The following is a 16,658-nucleotide window of genomic DNA, read 5'->3' as shown; positions in this document are numbered from 1 at the left end:
TCACCCCCTTTGGACTGTACGAGTCCACGGTCATGCCCTTCGGCATGAAGAATGCCCCTGCCACTTTCCAGCGGATGGTCAACCACCTGCTTCGAGGACTGGAGGAGTACGCAGTGGCGTACTTAGACGATATTGCCGTCTTCAGTTCCACCTGGGAGGAACACCTTCAGCACCTCCAGGAGGTGCTCAAGTGTCTTCACCAGGCAGGCCTGACCATCAAGCTGGGGAAGTGCCAGATAGGCATGCGCAAGGTCCACTACCTGGGGCACCGGGTAGGCGGGGGTTCCATGAGTCCGGAGCCAGAAAAAGTGGACGCAATCGTGTCCTGGCCCACCCCCAGGACTAAGAAACAGGTGAAGTCCTTCTTGGGCACTGCAGGGTACTATAGGCGGTTCGTACAGGACTATAGCGCCCTTGCCAAACCCTTGACTGACCTCACCAAGCAGAGGCTACCCCAAACAGTCAACTGGACAGATGACTGTGAGGCGGCTCTCCAGTGTTGAGAGCAGTCGACAGCAGTCGCCCGTTTCTGGTACAGACCGACGCCAGCGAGTTTGGCCTCGGTGCTGTGCTTAGCCAGGTCGATTCGGGGGACCAAGAGCACCCCGTGTTGTATCTGAGCTGGAAACATTTGCCGAGGGAAGTGGCATACTCGACCATCGAGAAGGAGTGTCTGGCCATGGTGTGGGCACTGCAGCGTTTGCAGCCCTACCTGTACGGGCGCGCCTTCACGGTGGTAACTGACCACAACCCTCTGAGCTGGTTGCACACAGTGTCCGGAACCAATGGAAGGTTGCTCCGCTGGAGCCTTGCCCTTCAACAGTACGACTTCACTGTAAAACACAGGAAGGGCAGTGAAAACGGAAATGCCGATGGGTTGTCCCGCCGGGGCGAACCCGCTGAGGTGCGCATGGCCGATTACCGAGAGGTAATGCCTCCTTAGCGCCCTCTTAAGGGGGGAGGTGTGATGTACAATGTCTGTGAGGTATGGGGTTTTGTCCACAAAATATGATGTTTTCTGTTGTAACTTTCCAGAAAGATCCGGCACATATGACAATCCAGGCTGCTAGCTCTGCAGCTTCACCCCTCCTCCCTTCACACACACACAGAGCAGTGCCACCCCCCCTCCTCTACAGCCTGTGTTCGCACTAGTAATAGGAGACCCCCTGCTGTTACAACCATTTGTTTCCTTCTCTCAGCTGAAAAATGCGGGAAAAGGTCTTTGTTTGAAATAAAGGTTGGTAGTAAACCTTTAAGAGCCTGCCCTGCGAAAACCGTACCAAGTAGAGATATGAAAATCATATTTTTGTAACCTGAGCGGTCCCAGCTTTGATACCGCGTATCTTTCGAAGTTCTACCCTGTCCAGAACATGAGATATGATTTGCGCCCAAATGGACGGTCATATCGCATAGATGTTTGATGTTTTCTTGATAGGCTCATTACGCTGGGAAACATGATACCACTGATGAGTCCATACCAGCTTCTCCCATAAAGTTATAGCTAATCTAAGTTTTGTAGCCAAAACATAACTTGGATAAGAGAGGTGGGATCAACCCAGAATGCACCTCTCCGTGATGTCACATAGGAAAGTCTATAAGGCATTCCCTGGCAGAACCAGCTCAGAACAGCTCAAGTCGTCGTGCTAGAAAGACCCGCAGATGAGCGGAGAAGTGCAGCTCCGCCTCCACCCCCCTTAAAGCCACATGGGATGCCAACTGACCACATGTGAGTGTGACTTTCTACCATTTTAATCCTTTTATTTTATATCTGTACTGTACCCATTTTATGTCTCAATTTTATAGCAACTTTTATCTGTAATCACTGTCCTCTTTCGGAAAATAAATGAAATAATTATTTAGATCTGTCTCCATGCTCTAAGAATCGAACTATACGCCTTTGATAGATAATCGCTACTAATTCAAGGGGTTTTCCACGGACCCTCTTAATTTAACACTGTGAATTAAGTAACCGTGACTGGTGGCAGCGCGTTGTGCACGGCTATTGCGGCTTGCTGGCAGTCCAGAAGGGTCTTATATTGCTGAATAAGGGTCTGCGGCCACAGCATTGATAATTCCCTTACTGCAGAAGCCTAATTGCCGGTTCACAACAGGCAGCCCGTCCGGCGACCAATTATCCTAGGTGCAGTTCCCTGACTGACCTGAGGGTAAGGGGGGCGCCGGAGAGCTGCGAGTTCCAAAGTGGAACTGAGAAAGTGGGATATACATAAATCACCGCAGTACTTGGAAGGTTGATAGCAGTGGTGGGGCATCCAAAATAAACCCCCCCCGCGGCAAATTGTAGAGCGAGAGTAGCTTGCTGGATATTGTGGTCACATGGTGCCAGTGGTGGGATACTAAGATAAGCCCCAACTGTGCCTGTGATAGCCGTGTGCCGGCAGTGTGTCTCGTCCCTCCGTCCGCTGATACACCCGTGTCAGTGGTGGGACTGTGACATAGTGGTGACACAGGGTCCGCTGTCCGTCGCATATTGGTGGCAGCGGGACCCCCTGTTAGTGGCCCATATTTGGACGAACGGCCGTGATATGTGACGAACAGCCCACGGCCGTTCGTGAGAAGGAGGAGCAAGTACCAATGAGTGAGGAGGAGCTGTGAGGACCAGTGAGTGACGAGGAGCAGTGAGTACCAGTGGAGTGATGAGGACTAGCGAATGAATTATCAGGTCACAGTGGCAAAGGATGGGTAGAGCTCAGTGTATAGCTTTGGGCTTCAAGTACATGGCGCCAGGCACCTTTTCCAGCTGCACACTGCCCATGCCAGTGTGGCGCCCCTGATGCTCAGTCGCCACAGAGGTACTGCACCTTCTCCTAAGGTGTAGTGCCCCACCATCCTGGTAAGTTGGGAACTCCTTTCCGCACTCCAACACCTGCATCCCACACACAGTATAGTTCAGCACTGATCACATTGCGGATCATGCTTAGAGGGTAGCAGAGCACCTCTGGTGATTCCTTGCTTCGTAACACAAGATGTGCTGAGAGGTGGGTGGAGTTTAGATTCATATAAAAGATGGGGAAGGTTTAGAATCAGAGATCAGATCAGTCTGACGGGAAGTCAGTCCCTTAGGGGGCTGTCTGACAGAAGGTCGGCGGAGTAGAGAAGCCACTCAGTGAGGAGTGGGGGATTCCTGGAAGAAGGGATGGAGGAAGAAGTGCTGCAGCTGCCTCAGTGAACTGAGCCAGCTGGCACGGGAAAGAGAAGAGAAGGAGAAAGCCGTAGACCCGTAACCTAAGCATCCATACGAAGGAGAGACAAGTACGGAACGAAGGAGTAGAGAACAGAGAGGAGGAGTGGGTTGGATAGGAACCCTGCCTATAGGTTCTCAGCGCAAGGCCGGGGCCCGGTCCCCGAGGTGGTATGGACACTTATGGTTCTGCAGCAGACACCGGTGGAGTAGTTGGCTGTAAATGCACTACTCCCATCCAAGACTTGGGACACAACAGCAAACGGATAGAAAGCCGGGATCCAGGAGGTCCCTGATCAGGCTACAGCTGTCTGTCATACAAGTAGAGTTGTTAGGAACATCTGACAGGAGGAACTTCAGAGAACCACGGTACTGGAGCTCTTCACACTAAAAGACGCAATAGAGGAGTCGTTCAGGAGAGGTACATGTTGGCGGAGTGTTGGAGAGGAGAGCCCTGACTTGCCCGGGAGGTTGATTGAGTCTCTACCCCGGAGGACATGGCACAGAAGCAGGCACCAGTGTGTACCACGAACTGTGAGTAAAGCTTTGAAACTGCAAGCTCTGGTGTCCTCCATTCATCCGTCGCTAACACCTTAAGCGCCGCTACATCTGGGTCCCAGCATCCACACCATCCTGCACTCCTCCTGAACCATTGCACCTACACTGCCCTGGGACTACAGCTCCACCTGTGGGGAGCTACACCATCTTTGCTGCATCACACCATCAGTCCCAGTGGATCTGCAAGCAGCGTTGGCTTAACATCTTACTTGCCAAACACCACGGGTGGTGTCACGAACTTTCCATATAAACTACATTACAAACATCATCCACCATCGACATTGGGCACCCAGGGCCACGGACCGGGTCACCGCTGCTGTGACACATCGCCCCCTGACACCAGCCCGGTACCGAGTACCCCACGGCCCTGGGACGGGGCGACCCACCAGCATGTGCGCACAGCGCACAACTGATACTGGCATAGGAGATAGGGCCAGAGACTGACTCTACTCTTCTATCCCTTGCGTGTGCCATACTTGCTGTGTGTAAATCTCATGCAGTGACACTTAAACACAAGCAAATAGAAACAGCAGCCCTAGTGGCTGCAAAAAAATTACTAAAAAATAAATAAATAATTTTACCGTTTAATGTTTTAACATTTTTAAACATAATACAATTAAATATGTGGTACTATTTATTTATTAAAAATTAAAAAAAAGTTACACATTTTTAACTAAGGTTCTGCAGGACTATATTGGTGGCCTAGAATGAGTCATCAATTAGACGTTTGTGGGGGTTCGAAACCCGGCACCCCACCCATCATCTGATATCGGCAACGACCTTGACTGGATATACTGTATATAAACAATGTACAGAGTGTAACTCCAAAGCTCCGTACATTGTTTGGTGGCTTTCTTTAGAATGCAGCTTTAAGTAAAGTGAGTTTCCCAGACATAGGAAATCAGAAATTCCAGACAGGGATCTATCTTCATTTTTACATTTTTAATGAAGATAATGAATGTTTGCTAGTTCTGGAGCCTGTATAAAAGCTTTGTAAAAATATATCAGATCTCTACAGACTCAAATTTAGATTTGCAAGAGAAAAAATTACATATCTATTGTGGTGACCAGTTATCAGGAAGATACCAGAATGAATCAGAAGAAACCCGAAGACATTTTTAGCACGGCAGTACACACTGCCCATTATCAGTGACTTTGGGTTGTTATTATATCCTGTCATAGCTTGTAGACACTATGAATAGGGGAGGGATATCAGCTTAGAGCCCGACCTATAAGCCAGATTGGAGAGCCCTGGTCTTGCAATGTAAGGGCTTGTGCACATGACCGTATTTTTGATCCGAGTGCGATCCAACACAACATCGAATCGCACTCAGACCAATGGTATTCTATGAGGCCATGCACATGTCTGATTTCTTTCCTTGGATGAAGTCTGTTCTAGGAAAAAAATCACAGCATGCCCAATTGGCATCGATAAATCGGATCAAACTCGGTCATGCAAGTCTATGGGTCCGTCAAAAAAATTGGACCACAGTCGGCAGTCATCTGAGTGCAATCCGATTTTCAAGGACTCACAGAATTGAGAAGATGGAGAATTTTTTTCACCCCCTTCTCCACATCCAATAAAATCGTCTCACACTATCATAACATTCTCATAAGGGTGTGATTAACATAATTGGACCGATTTTCTCGATTAGTCATGTGACCCTAGTTTAAATAGGGCCACAATATTAATTTGTGTATTACTCCATACAAATAATGGATCAGAATGTCTCCATCCACTGTCCCAGAATCAGGCATGACGCCCTTGTTATTTGAGTATGCGTTAGGAGAGAATAAGCTAGTGTGTCCACCATCAGCTTGTATCATTGGGTGCAGTTGTAGGGGAGGTGGACTGACGTACGGACCTGTCTGCAGTGGGAAGGTAAAGGTGTAGTGTGCTTTAGGTGGACTGTTGCATTTATAGATGGGAGACAGCTGAAATAGTGGAGATGGGTGCAACATTACAGTTTGGCCACAAGATGGGAGTAGAGAGAGTTGTGAGAAATGGACTTAACACCAGCTTATGGCTATGAAACCGCACCGTCATGGGGGGCGGGGTTACCAGAACTCTGGGAGGAATCCTCAAGGAGGAGGATAAAAAGCAGGTAGAGAGTTCTAGAAGTGTTCAGTCCAGGGAGAGGAACTGAGGAGAAGAGTAAACCTGAGGAAGAGAAGCACAGTGTTGAGGCTCCAGAAGGGACTGATATCTGAGACAGTCGGGGGGGGTGGCCCTGACAAGAGAAGCCACAGACGGAGAGACAAGAGAAGCCGCAGACAGAGAGCCTGGGGGTACCACCAGACGGATGGACTCGGGCAGGCGAAGCGCTGTAGTGGTAGGCCTAGGGCAGCTGCAGTGAAAGAGCCGCGAGGGCCGTCATACAGAAGTAAGAAGGAAGCGAAGGTACCCGGGCCTGTGTGCGGAGAGTGTCTAGCTGCTGCTGTATGTTGCTGCGGTCGTCAAGAGGACGGCCAATAAAGAGGACCTGTTGGACGCACTTCTGTCTCTGTTTCAGTCTGTTCACGGCGGTAAGAGGACCAACCCCCAGTCGGTCACCCTACTACACAGTGGCCCTTTGAGCCTGCACTGAGCACAGGCAAGGTGCCTCTTGATGCCACCCTCATCTAAGCTGCTAAGCACAGGGCAAGATTCATTAGTGTCCCCCATCCTTGCTCCTAATTGTGTAACAATAAAGTGTAATTTTCCGATGATTTGTGCCGGCCGCAGTTCTGCAGACACAAGCCTGTTTGATTCCTGTCCAAGCACAAACAACACAGCTGCAGATTCCATATGAAAAACTATTATTTGTGAATGTGGTAATTTCGGAGCTGGCTGCTCTCTTCTAAGAGGCATAGTATTTATCTCTCCCTGAGGGTGTGCTTATGCACATTTCCCAGACCTTCTAAAGTAGCTTCAAACACGTTATGAATATTCCTTGCAATCATGGCTGGTTGTCTGTGAGAGCATCACGAGTCAGTCTCACACATCCCCTAAACCAACAACACATCAAAATCCATCTACTCAAAGTTTGATTATGAGTATGTAAGGCGGCCAGGGTGGTAGTCGTGGCAACGAGCTGTATGGTTCCCACACCCTGGTGCCCCACAGATGAATTACAATGTCCCTTCTGCTGTACATGCAGCGTGCAAAGCAGAACACTTACGGTTACTGTCAGAGTTCCTTCCAGTTCTGTCACTCCGGCTCCATGTTTCCAAATTCCACAAAACACCTTGGAGTCACAGTCTTTTTCAAACTGTTCAACTTTACTTATCAAAAGGGCACTCATCACCTTGGCAGCACAACTCACACAGAGCCACATATCCTGCGATTATCCTGCCTTCCTGGCAGACTCTACTATTTCTGTGATCTCTCTCGCTTTCCTCCTGGCAATCCATGCCGTCTCCTTGGACAATTCGTGTCCCATCCAAGCTGCCGACGTCACCAGCTCCCTGTCAGCCCCTCGTCCAGTTCCAATTGGGAATGGTGCTGGGGATGCCATCTTCGCTGTTTCTGCCCCGGTCATAGACCTCAGATCCTTCCTGGGGATGGTCCTGTAGAGCTGGTGGCCGGCTGCACTAGTCTCCACTTGGTGCCCTTACTGCCGTTGCAACTTTATCCCCACAGCCAGTAACTGTCTACTCCACTGCTTGTCACACAGTCTGACCTGGGTAAGGCTGCCAGGGCTCTGGCTATAATCAGGAAGTGCCCCTCCCATACCTCCCTACTCTGTGCTGCTCTGCTCTGTGGCCCCTCCCATTTGTTTAACCCTTATGCTACCTGATCTAAGTTTGATGTGTCACATGACCCTCTTCCCATTGTAAAAAATAAAGTTGTATCCAAAAAGGCCGACCTCAAAATGGCCACCATGGTCACCACCTATCTTGAAAAGTCTCCCCCCTCCCATATACTAATGTGCCACAAACAGGAAGTTGATATCACCAACCATTACCATTTTATTTAGGTGTATCCATATAAATGGCCCACCCTGTATATCTGTAAATATATATATACACATATATGTACAGTGGGGCAAAAAAGTATTTAGTCAGTCAGCAATAGTGCAAGTTCCACCACTTAAAAAGATGAGAGGCGTCTGTAATTTACATCATAGGTAGACCTCAACTATGGGAGACAAACTGAGAAAAAAAATCCAGAAAATCACATTGTCTGTTTTTTTTTCCATTTTATTTGCATATTATGGTGGAAAATAAGTATTTGGTCAGAAACAAAATTTCATCTCAATACTTTGTGATATATCCTTTGTTGGCAATGACAGAGGTCAAACGTTTTCTGTAAGTCTTCACAAGGTTGCCACACACTGTTGTTGGTATGTTGGCCCATTCCTCCATGCAGATCTCCTCTAGAGCAGTGATGTTTTTGGCTTTTCGCTTGGCAACACGGACTTTCAACTCCCTCCAAAGGTTTTCTATAGGGTTGAGATCTGGAGACTGGCTAGGCCACTCCAGGACCTTGAAATGCTTCTTACGAAGCCACTCCTTCGTTGCCCTGGCGGTGTGCTTTGGATCATTGTCATGTTGAAAGACCCAGCCACATTTCATCATCAATGCCCTTGCTGATGGAAGGAGGTTTGCACTCAAAATCTCACGATACATGGCCCCATTCATTCTTTCATGTACCCGGATCAGTCGTCCTGGCCCCTTTGCAGAGAAACAGCCCCAAAGCATGATGTTTCCACCACCATGCTTTACAGTAGGTATGGTGTTTGATGGATGCAACTCAGTATTCTTTTTCCTCCAAACATGACAAGTTGTGTTTCTACCAAACAGTTCCAGTTTGGTTTCATCAGACCATAGGACATTCTCCCAAAACTCCTCTGGATCATCCAAATGCTCTCTAGCAAACTTCAGACGGGCCCGGACATGTACAGGCTTAAGCAGTGGGACACGTCTGGCACTGCAGGATCTGAGTCCATGGTGGCGTAGTGTGTTACTTATGGTAGGCCTTGTTACATTGGTCCCAGCTCTCTGCAGTTCATTCACTAGGTCCCCCCGCGTGGTTCTGGGATTTTTGCTCACCGTTCTTGTGATCATTCTGACCCCACGGGGTGGGATTTTGCATGGAGCACCAGATCGAGGGAGATTATCAGTGGTCTTGTATGTCTTCCATTTTCTAATTATTGCTCCCACAGTTGATTTCTTCACTCCAAGCTGGTTGGCTATTGCAGATTCAGTCTTCCCAGCCTGGTGCAGGGCTACAATTTTGTTTCTGGTGTCCTTTGACAGCTCTTTGGTCTTCACCATAGTAGAGTTTGGAGTCAGACTGTTTGAGGGTGTGCACAGGTGTCTTTTTATACTGATTACAAGTTTAAACAGGTTCCATTACTACAGGTAATGAGTGGAGGAAAGAGGAGACTCTTAAAGAAGAAGTTACAGGTCTGTGAGAGCCAGAAATCTTGATTGCTTGTTTCTGACCAAATACTTATTTTCCACCATAATATGCAAATAAAATGAAAAAAAACCAGACAATGTGATTTTCTGGATTTTTTTTCTCAGTTTGTCTCCCATAGTTGAGGTCTACCTATGATGTAAATTACAGATGCCTCTCATCTTTTTAAGTGGTGGAACTTGCACTATTGCTGACTGACTAAATACTTTTTTGCCCCACTGTATATATACAGTATATATATATATATATATATATATACTGTATATACACAGCTCTGCTCCAGGTAAACATACCCCGGCCTTTCTTCAGAAACTATGAATGATAACACCAAAACTTTTTCTCCACTCGTGGTTAGTGGTTGGGTAAGCCATTTATTGTCCAACTACTGTGTTTTCTCTTTTTAAATCATAATGACAACCCAAAACATCCAAATGACCCTGATCAAAACTTCACATACCCCATTTCTTAACACCGTGTATTGCCCCTTCTAACATCAATGACAGCTTGAAGTCTTTTGTGGTAGTTGTGGATGAGGTTCTTTATTTTCTCAGATAGTAAAGCTGCCCACTCTTCTTGGCAAAAGCCTCCAGTTCCTGTAAATTACTGGGCTGTCTAGCATGAACTGCTCGCTTGAGATCTCCCCAGAATACACGCTGTCTGGTTCCCTTGGCATTCCAGCTTCTGTCTTCCATGTTCCACTGTAGCCAAGTGTATCGGATGGTTACCCCTGGGTACCGGAAGCAGAACTACACTGTCTGTGTGAGAGCCTAGCACTTGGCAACATTTACTGTTTTGGGTCTCGTGAATTCAAGTGAGTGTATCTGCTTTTCATGGTGAAGGGTCTATCCACCATCTTTTAAAGTACAGTGTCGAATGTAAACAGATAAACAAGAAGTATACCATACTGGTATTAATAAATGTAGATTGTTGATCATGGAGAAATGAGACATCCCCTGAAAATAAGCCCTAATGCATCTTTTGGGGCAAAAATTAATATAAGACGCTGCTTTATTTTCGGAAAAACAGGGTAAATATAGAATAGGATATAGTATGTGTTTAGAGGAGTGCTCCTTAGGCTAACTTATATGATGCCTGGTAGACCATCTATAAATGTATGAAGCTGGCAGATACAGGATTACATTACACAATGGAGTTACTGTGTGTATACTCACATGATATGAAGACCTCTCCTCTCTGTCCAGCGGTCTTGTTACATACATTCGACCAGAGATAGGGTCTATGCTAAAGATTTCCATTGGGGGCTGATCAGCTCCAACACCGGTAATGCTGTAACGAATCATACTCTCTCTGTCCTTGTCCGAACGGATCTGAAATACATACAAGAGAAAAATGTGGCTTGTGAAATGAATGAGCATTCTTAAGTCTTGTATCAGGTTGCTTCAACTATATGTCTCGTCATGTAATGAATAATATAAAAAGGTAAAATTACATAAAATTTACCCTGAGGATACGTGTGCAGTCAATGTGTCTCATTATATACAGTGGGGAAAAAAAGTATTTAGTCAGCCACCAATTGTGCAAGTTCTCCCACTTAAAAAGATGAGAGAGGCCTGTAATTTACATCATCGGTAGACCACAACTATGATAGTCAAAATTGAGAAAGCAAATAAAGAAAATCACCTTTTCTGATTTGGCAAGATTTTGCAAATTATGGTGGAAAATAAGTATTTAGTCACCTAAAAGCATGCAAGATTTCTGGCTCTCACAGACCTATAACTACTTCTTTAAGAGGCTCCTCTGTCCTCCACTCATTACCTGTAGTAATGGCGCCTGTTTGAACTTGTTAACAGTATAAAAGACACCTGTCCACAACCTCAAATATCACACTCCAAACTCCACCATGGTGAAGACCAAAGAGCTGTCGAAGGACACCAGAATCAAAATTGTAGCCCTGCACCAGGCTGGGAAGACTGAATCTGCAATAGGCAAGCAGCTTGGTGTGATGAAATCAACTGTGGGAGCAATAATAAGAAAATGAAAGACAATCAAGACCACTGATAATCTCCCTCGATCTGGGGCTCCACACAAGATGGCAACCCGTAGGGTCGAAATGATCACAAGAACGGTGAGCAAAAATCCCAGAACCACATGGGGGGACCTAGTGAATGACGTGCATAGAGCTGGGACCACTGTTATGAATTGGTCACCAAGGAGGATGGCAGGAATAGGCTAGGCCATCAGAAAACCAGAAAGGTTGGTGACTTAGTGGATTGCAGACCCCTAATCCTAACAACACAACTAGCAGTAGCCGTGGGGCGTACCTACGATGCCCTAGATGCCTCGGCACAGCCGGAGAGCTAACTAAGCCTAAAGCAAGAAAGGTGAAAGCTAAACTGCCCCGGAGTAGAACCCCAAAGGAATAGATAGCCCCCAAACACATAGTGTCGGTGAGACAAGATGAGGCACAAACACAGGCAGAAAATAGACTGAGCAAATGATGGGGCCCAAACTGTCTAGACAGGATAGGACAGGAAAGACACTGTCTGCAATCATACAAAAACCCTAAAAAATCCAACACGTCTGATGTACAAAAAACACTGATGTCTCAGGACCTCTCCCCCACTATATCAGCATTCTGGTGTGAACTGGCAGCAAAGCAAAAGAGACTAATATAACAGGGGACTGAACAAACTGACAAAAGCTGTAATATATGGAGCGGGGTCCAGCACAGCCCCAGCAGGGAGCACGCTGAACCCTCACATTAAAGCGGAAAGCAGAAAAAGACAAAACCAGATCAGATGCAAAGGATTAGCAAATGAACAACTGAAAAATGCAGGATCAGGCAGGAGACAGCAGACCTCAAAATGCACAGGAAGAAACAAATCACCAGCAGCAACTGAGGGAAGCCTGCTCACTTAAAAACTCCAGTCAGTAACCCCTGACTTCCAATCATCGTCGTCAGGTGGCAGACTTCGGCCAGCTCCACTACCCGCAGTAACCACCAGAGGGAGCCCTGACTCAGAAGTCAGATCGAGAGAGTTTACAACAGACCACCATAACAAAGGCTACCATCAGTAACACACTATGCCGACAGGGACTCAGATCCTGCAGTGCCAGATGTGTCCCCCTGCTTAAGCCAGTACATGTCTGGGCCCGTCTGAAGTTTGCTAGAAAGCATTTGGATTATCCAGTAGAGTATTGGGAGAATGTCATATGGTCTGAGGAAACCAAAGTAGAACTGTTTGGTATAAACAAAACTCATCGTGTTTGGAGGAGACAGAATGCTGAGTTGCATCCAAAAAACACCATACCTACTGTAAAGCATGGGGGTGGCAACATCATGCTTTGGGGCTGTTTCTCTGCAAAGGGACCAGGACGACTGATCCGTGTACATGAAAGAGTGAATAGGGCCATGTATCGTGAGATTTTAAGTGCAAACCTCCTTCCATCAGCAAGAGCACTGAAGATGAAACGTGGATGGGTCTTTCAGCATGATAATAATCCCAAGCACACCACCAGGGCAATGAAGGAGTGGCTTCCTAAGAAGCATATGAAGGTCCTGGAATGGCCTAGCCAGTCTTCAGATCTCAACCCCATAGAAAACCTTTGGAGGGATTTGAAAGTCCGTGTTGCCCAGCGACAGGTCCAAAACATCATTGCTCCAGATGAGATTTGCATGGAGAACTGGGCCAACATACCACCAACAGTGTGTGCCAACCTTGTGAAGACTTACAGAAAACTCTTGACCTCTGTCATTGCCAACAAAGGATATATAACAAAATATTGAGATGAACTTCTGTTAGTGACCAAATACTTATTTTCCACCATAATTTGCAAAATAAATCTTGCCAAATCAGACAAGGTGATTTTCTGGATTTGTTTCCTCAATTTTGACTCTCATATTTGTGGTCTACCTATGATGTCAATTACAGGCCTCTCTCATCTTTTTAAGTGGGCGAACTTGCACAATTGGTGGCTGAGTAAAAAAAATTTTCCCCACTGTAAGTGGTTGGTCCATTATTATATTGCATGTATTCTATATCTCTACCCTGTTCCAGTCAGTACAGGGTCCAATATAAACTTATCACTCTCACCCATGGTTCAGCCTCTCCTACCTTATTTCTGTCTATCAGTTTACCGATTCCCTCCATTCTGCTAATGACCTAAGACTAACCTCCTCAATAATCTGAACCTCCCACTCCCATCTCCAAGACTTCTCACCAGCTGCGCCTATTCTCTGGAAAGCACTAGTATCGACAATTCGATTAATTCCCAAAATCCACAGTTTTAAGGGTGACCGAAAATGCAGTTTAGTTAGACTGACCCAGCGCCTCTCCTCACTTATGTAACTATTCCTGTTTTGCCCTTACAAAATTTTCTTCCAGATCTGGTCCCTCGTAGCATCTGTCTACACAAAATCCATGCACCTAATAGCCCTCTGTTCCTGTACTGTACATGTTCTGGCTTATTATATTGATGTCTGAACCATACATGACAAGCCCTTTTTTACCATTTACCCTTCGTGTCTCCCCTATTTCCTCATATATTGTAAGCTTGCATGCAGCGCCTTCACCATTCTTGGTATCTGATGAATTATGTGTTACTCTGTTTTGACTTTCTTATCTGTACAAGCCCCTTCTGTAATGTAAAGTGCTGCCGAATATGTTGGCTATTATTATTCTATATTGTGTGAAAACATCCTAGTCACGTGTGTCATCGTTGGCTTGGTGGTGGGTCCAAACATCTGCTCCAGGGATTGATGAAAGTAGGGTTGTTTCCGTATGTGTGTGACAGAGAAGAGATAGAAAATAATTACAAGTACTTATATATATACAGGTGTGTGTGTGTGTGTATATATATATATGGAAGGTCACTTTGTCAGACGTAGATTCCATCTGCCTTCATTTCCCTGACATCTCCTGGAAGATAATGAGCACATTCACCGGTTAATCACAGCGAGTCCTCTGCTTCTCTTTCATAATAGTCTTGTTCTCTTGTGATCTCAGCTATCATTTCTGAGCTCTCGCATCGATTCCTAGTGGACCTCTCACTCTCAGGACCTGAAGGTCATAGCACGGAGGGAACCATCTGTCTCAAGAATGGACAGACTCAGCAAGCATGGGTCATTACTGGAGAAGAAAGATAATTGAACCCATAATGCAAAGAACACATGTGTGACAACCTTAAATAACGGCTTGGTTCTGCAGCTATCTCTTCACAGGAACATAGATTAATGAAGGTTTCTTATTAAAACCATATAAAAGTTCCATACCTGGTGCACGAGGTAATAAGAACATTAGTCATTTGCTTGGTGGACATGTCCCTATTAGGGATGCCTATATATGGCAGACATTGGTCTCGTACACATTAAGACTGTCTTACAGTCAAAAGATAAAGGTTTTATATGGCAGCGAGCCCCTGAAGCTTATCTGATTTGCTGGTGACCTTGGATCGGCGCTCGTCTTTAGCACTTTGCAGTTTTTATAATACAAAGTATTCTTCCATGAAAGAGTTCTCAAACTTTTACAAACCAGAAAAAGTTGCTAAGGAAGCTAATTATTTATCGTGGAAATTGACAACTTGGGTTATGTCAAGTCACTGTACAGCCACAAGCCAAAGCAGGGCTATCATCACCTAAAACACCATGAAAGGTAGCTCTCTATTAACAGTGATCTAGTAATGAGCAATAGATAATGTTGCTGCCAGCACAATAACATTAAAGGGGTATTCCCATCTCCAGGATCCTGTCCCAATATGTACCAGGTGTAATAATAATAATATTAGCAAATACCTCCAATTAGAAATGTAGTATAGTTCTTCTGATTTGCAATGTTGCTAACCCCATGTGCAAGGCATTGCAGTAGCTTAGGTATCCATGGTTACGACCATTCATATAGTGCCAGTTAGTTATTAGTGGTTGTAACCATGGATATATAAGCAACTGCAATGCCCTGTACATGGGGTAAGCCACATGGCTTAACAGAGGAACTAAACTACATTTATAATTGGAGGTATTGTCTAATATTATTATAATTCCACCTACTACATTTTGGGATAGAATCTTGGAGAGGAGTATACCCTTTTAAGTACAATAAAACCCACCATAAATATTGTATAAGTATTATTTTATTTTTCACCCACCTTCCCAAGAAAGGAATAAAAGTTAACCAATACAAATTTTAACCCCTTCATGACCTTTGACGTATATTTATGTCAAAGGTCACGTCCCTGACTTTGATGTGGGCTCTGACGCAGAGCGCTCATCTCTCCCCGCAGTTGACGGCTGATTTTGTTTGAATTTGAGCTCTCTCCAAATGACGTAGATGCTGATTCTATTACATAGAGTCAGCATCTGTATCTAACAGCAGCAGCCGGAGCAGAGCTAGACCTGTGGCTGTTTAAAGGGAACCTGTCATCTGGCTTTTGCTATGCAATCTGAAATGTAGGGACGGAGATTCTGATTCCAGCAAAGTATCACTTATTTTGCTAGGTGCAGCAGCTATGATGGAGTCACAGCTTTCTCTGCTGCATATCTAGCAGCGCGCAGGTGTTGATCTTTCTATAACCCCGCCCTCACCACCGATTGGCAGCTTTCTGTGTACACTGTGTATGTATACACTGATGTGGTTGGACTAGGAGGCACAAGGAAGTTGGTCCTCTACTGATAATTTCCTGCTGATAAAAGATAAAACACTGAATCTATTGAAACAACAAAACACAGCTGGAACCAGTCTCTCTGTTCTTAAATCATGGTACTCTTAGATTACATAGCAAAAGCCCGCTGATGGATTCCCTTTAACCATGTAAATGCCGCTGCCAATCTCTGACAGCGTTATTAAAAATGGAGAGGTTTCAGATGCATAAGTTACCTTGGATCACCATGGCCACAGAGGGTACACATAAGACCAAAGTTGCCCTCTACGTGCTCCTATACAACCCAACAGCAGGCTGAGCACTATAGGTGACCACGACTTTTCCGATATACAGCAATACCTTGTTGTATTGCAGTATATAGGATAAGCGATCAATGATCACAGGTTCAAGTCCCCTAAGGGGACTAAAAAATAATGTAAAAAAGATATGTTTCAATTCACACCCTTTTTCCCCAGTTCAAAATAATGGGAAAAATTAAACATATTTGGCATCGCCGCATCTATTAAAACACAAATATAATTATCCGTATGGTAAACATCTTACAGTGAAAAGCAAAATGGAAATGCTAACATTTGGGTTATTTTTATCACACCACCTCTCTAAAAATAGAATAAAAAGCAATCAAAATGTCATTTCTACTCCAAAGCAGTATGAATAAAAAAATGTCACACTACGCAAAAAAGGAAGCCTATGTTTCACAAAAGGTACCCGCAACAGAGAAGGTCTCAATCGGAGCTTAGATGTGTTACCAGGATTAGGATTACAACGGTGGATCCCCTCCCAGCGAAGTAAGTGAAATAACACTGTATGCTCAGAAGAAGTGTCGGCCGGCGCTCCTCTTTTCTTTTCTGGACGTGGCGTCCGTACGAAGGGCGACCGGTG

At 45.5% G+C, this 16,658-nt stretch overlaps 1 protein-coding gene across 1 annotated transcript in view; it reads right to left on the bottom strand.

Annotated features, from left to right (window-relative positions):
- Nucleotides 1-16,658, bottom strand: part of CDH4 (cadherin 4) — a 1,048,908-nt gene that overhangs the window by 136,430 nt on the left and 895,820 nt on the right. The window contains exon 5 of the mRNA XM_073582496.1: nt 10,334-10,489. Coding sequence (XP_073438597.1) covers nt 10,334-10,489 — 156 coding nt within the window. The remainder of the gene's footprint in view (nt 1-10,333; nt 10,490-16,658) is intronic.

This window comes from Dendrobates tinctorius, unplaced genomic scaffold (genome assembly GCF_039654945.1).
Source record: "Dendrobates tinctorius isolate UK_male_01 unplaced genomic scaffold, ASM3965494v1 ptg000071l, whole genome shotgun sequence".
Classification (NCBI taxonomy): domain Eukaryota; kingdom Metazoa; phylum Chordata; class Amphibia; order Anura; family Dendrobatidae; genus Dendrobates; species Dendrobates tinctorius.
Note: the sequence above shows the minus strand (reverse complement) of the source record. Positions and strands in the feature narration are given on the sequence as shown.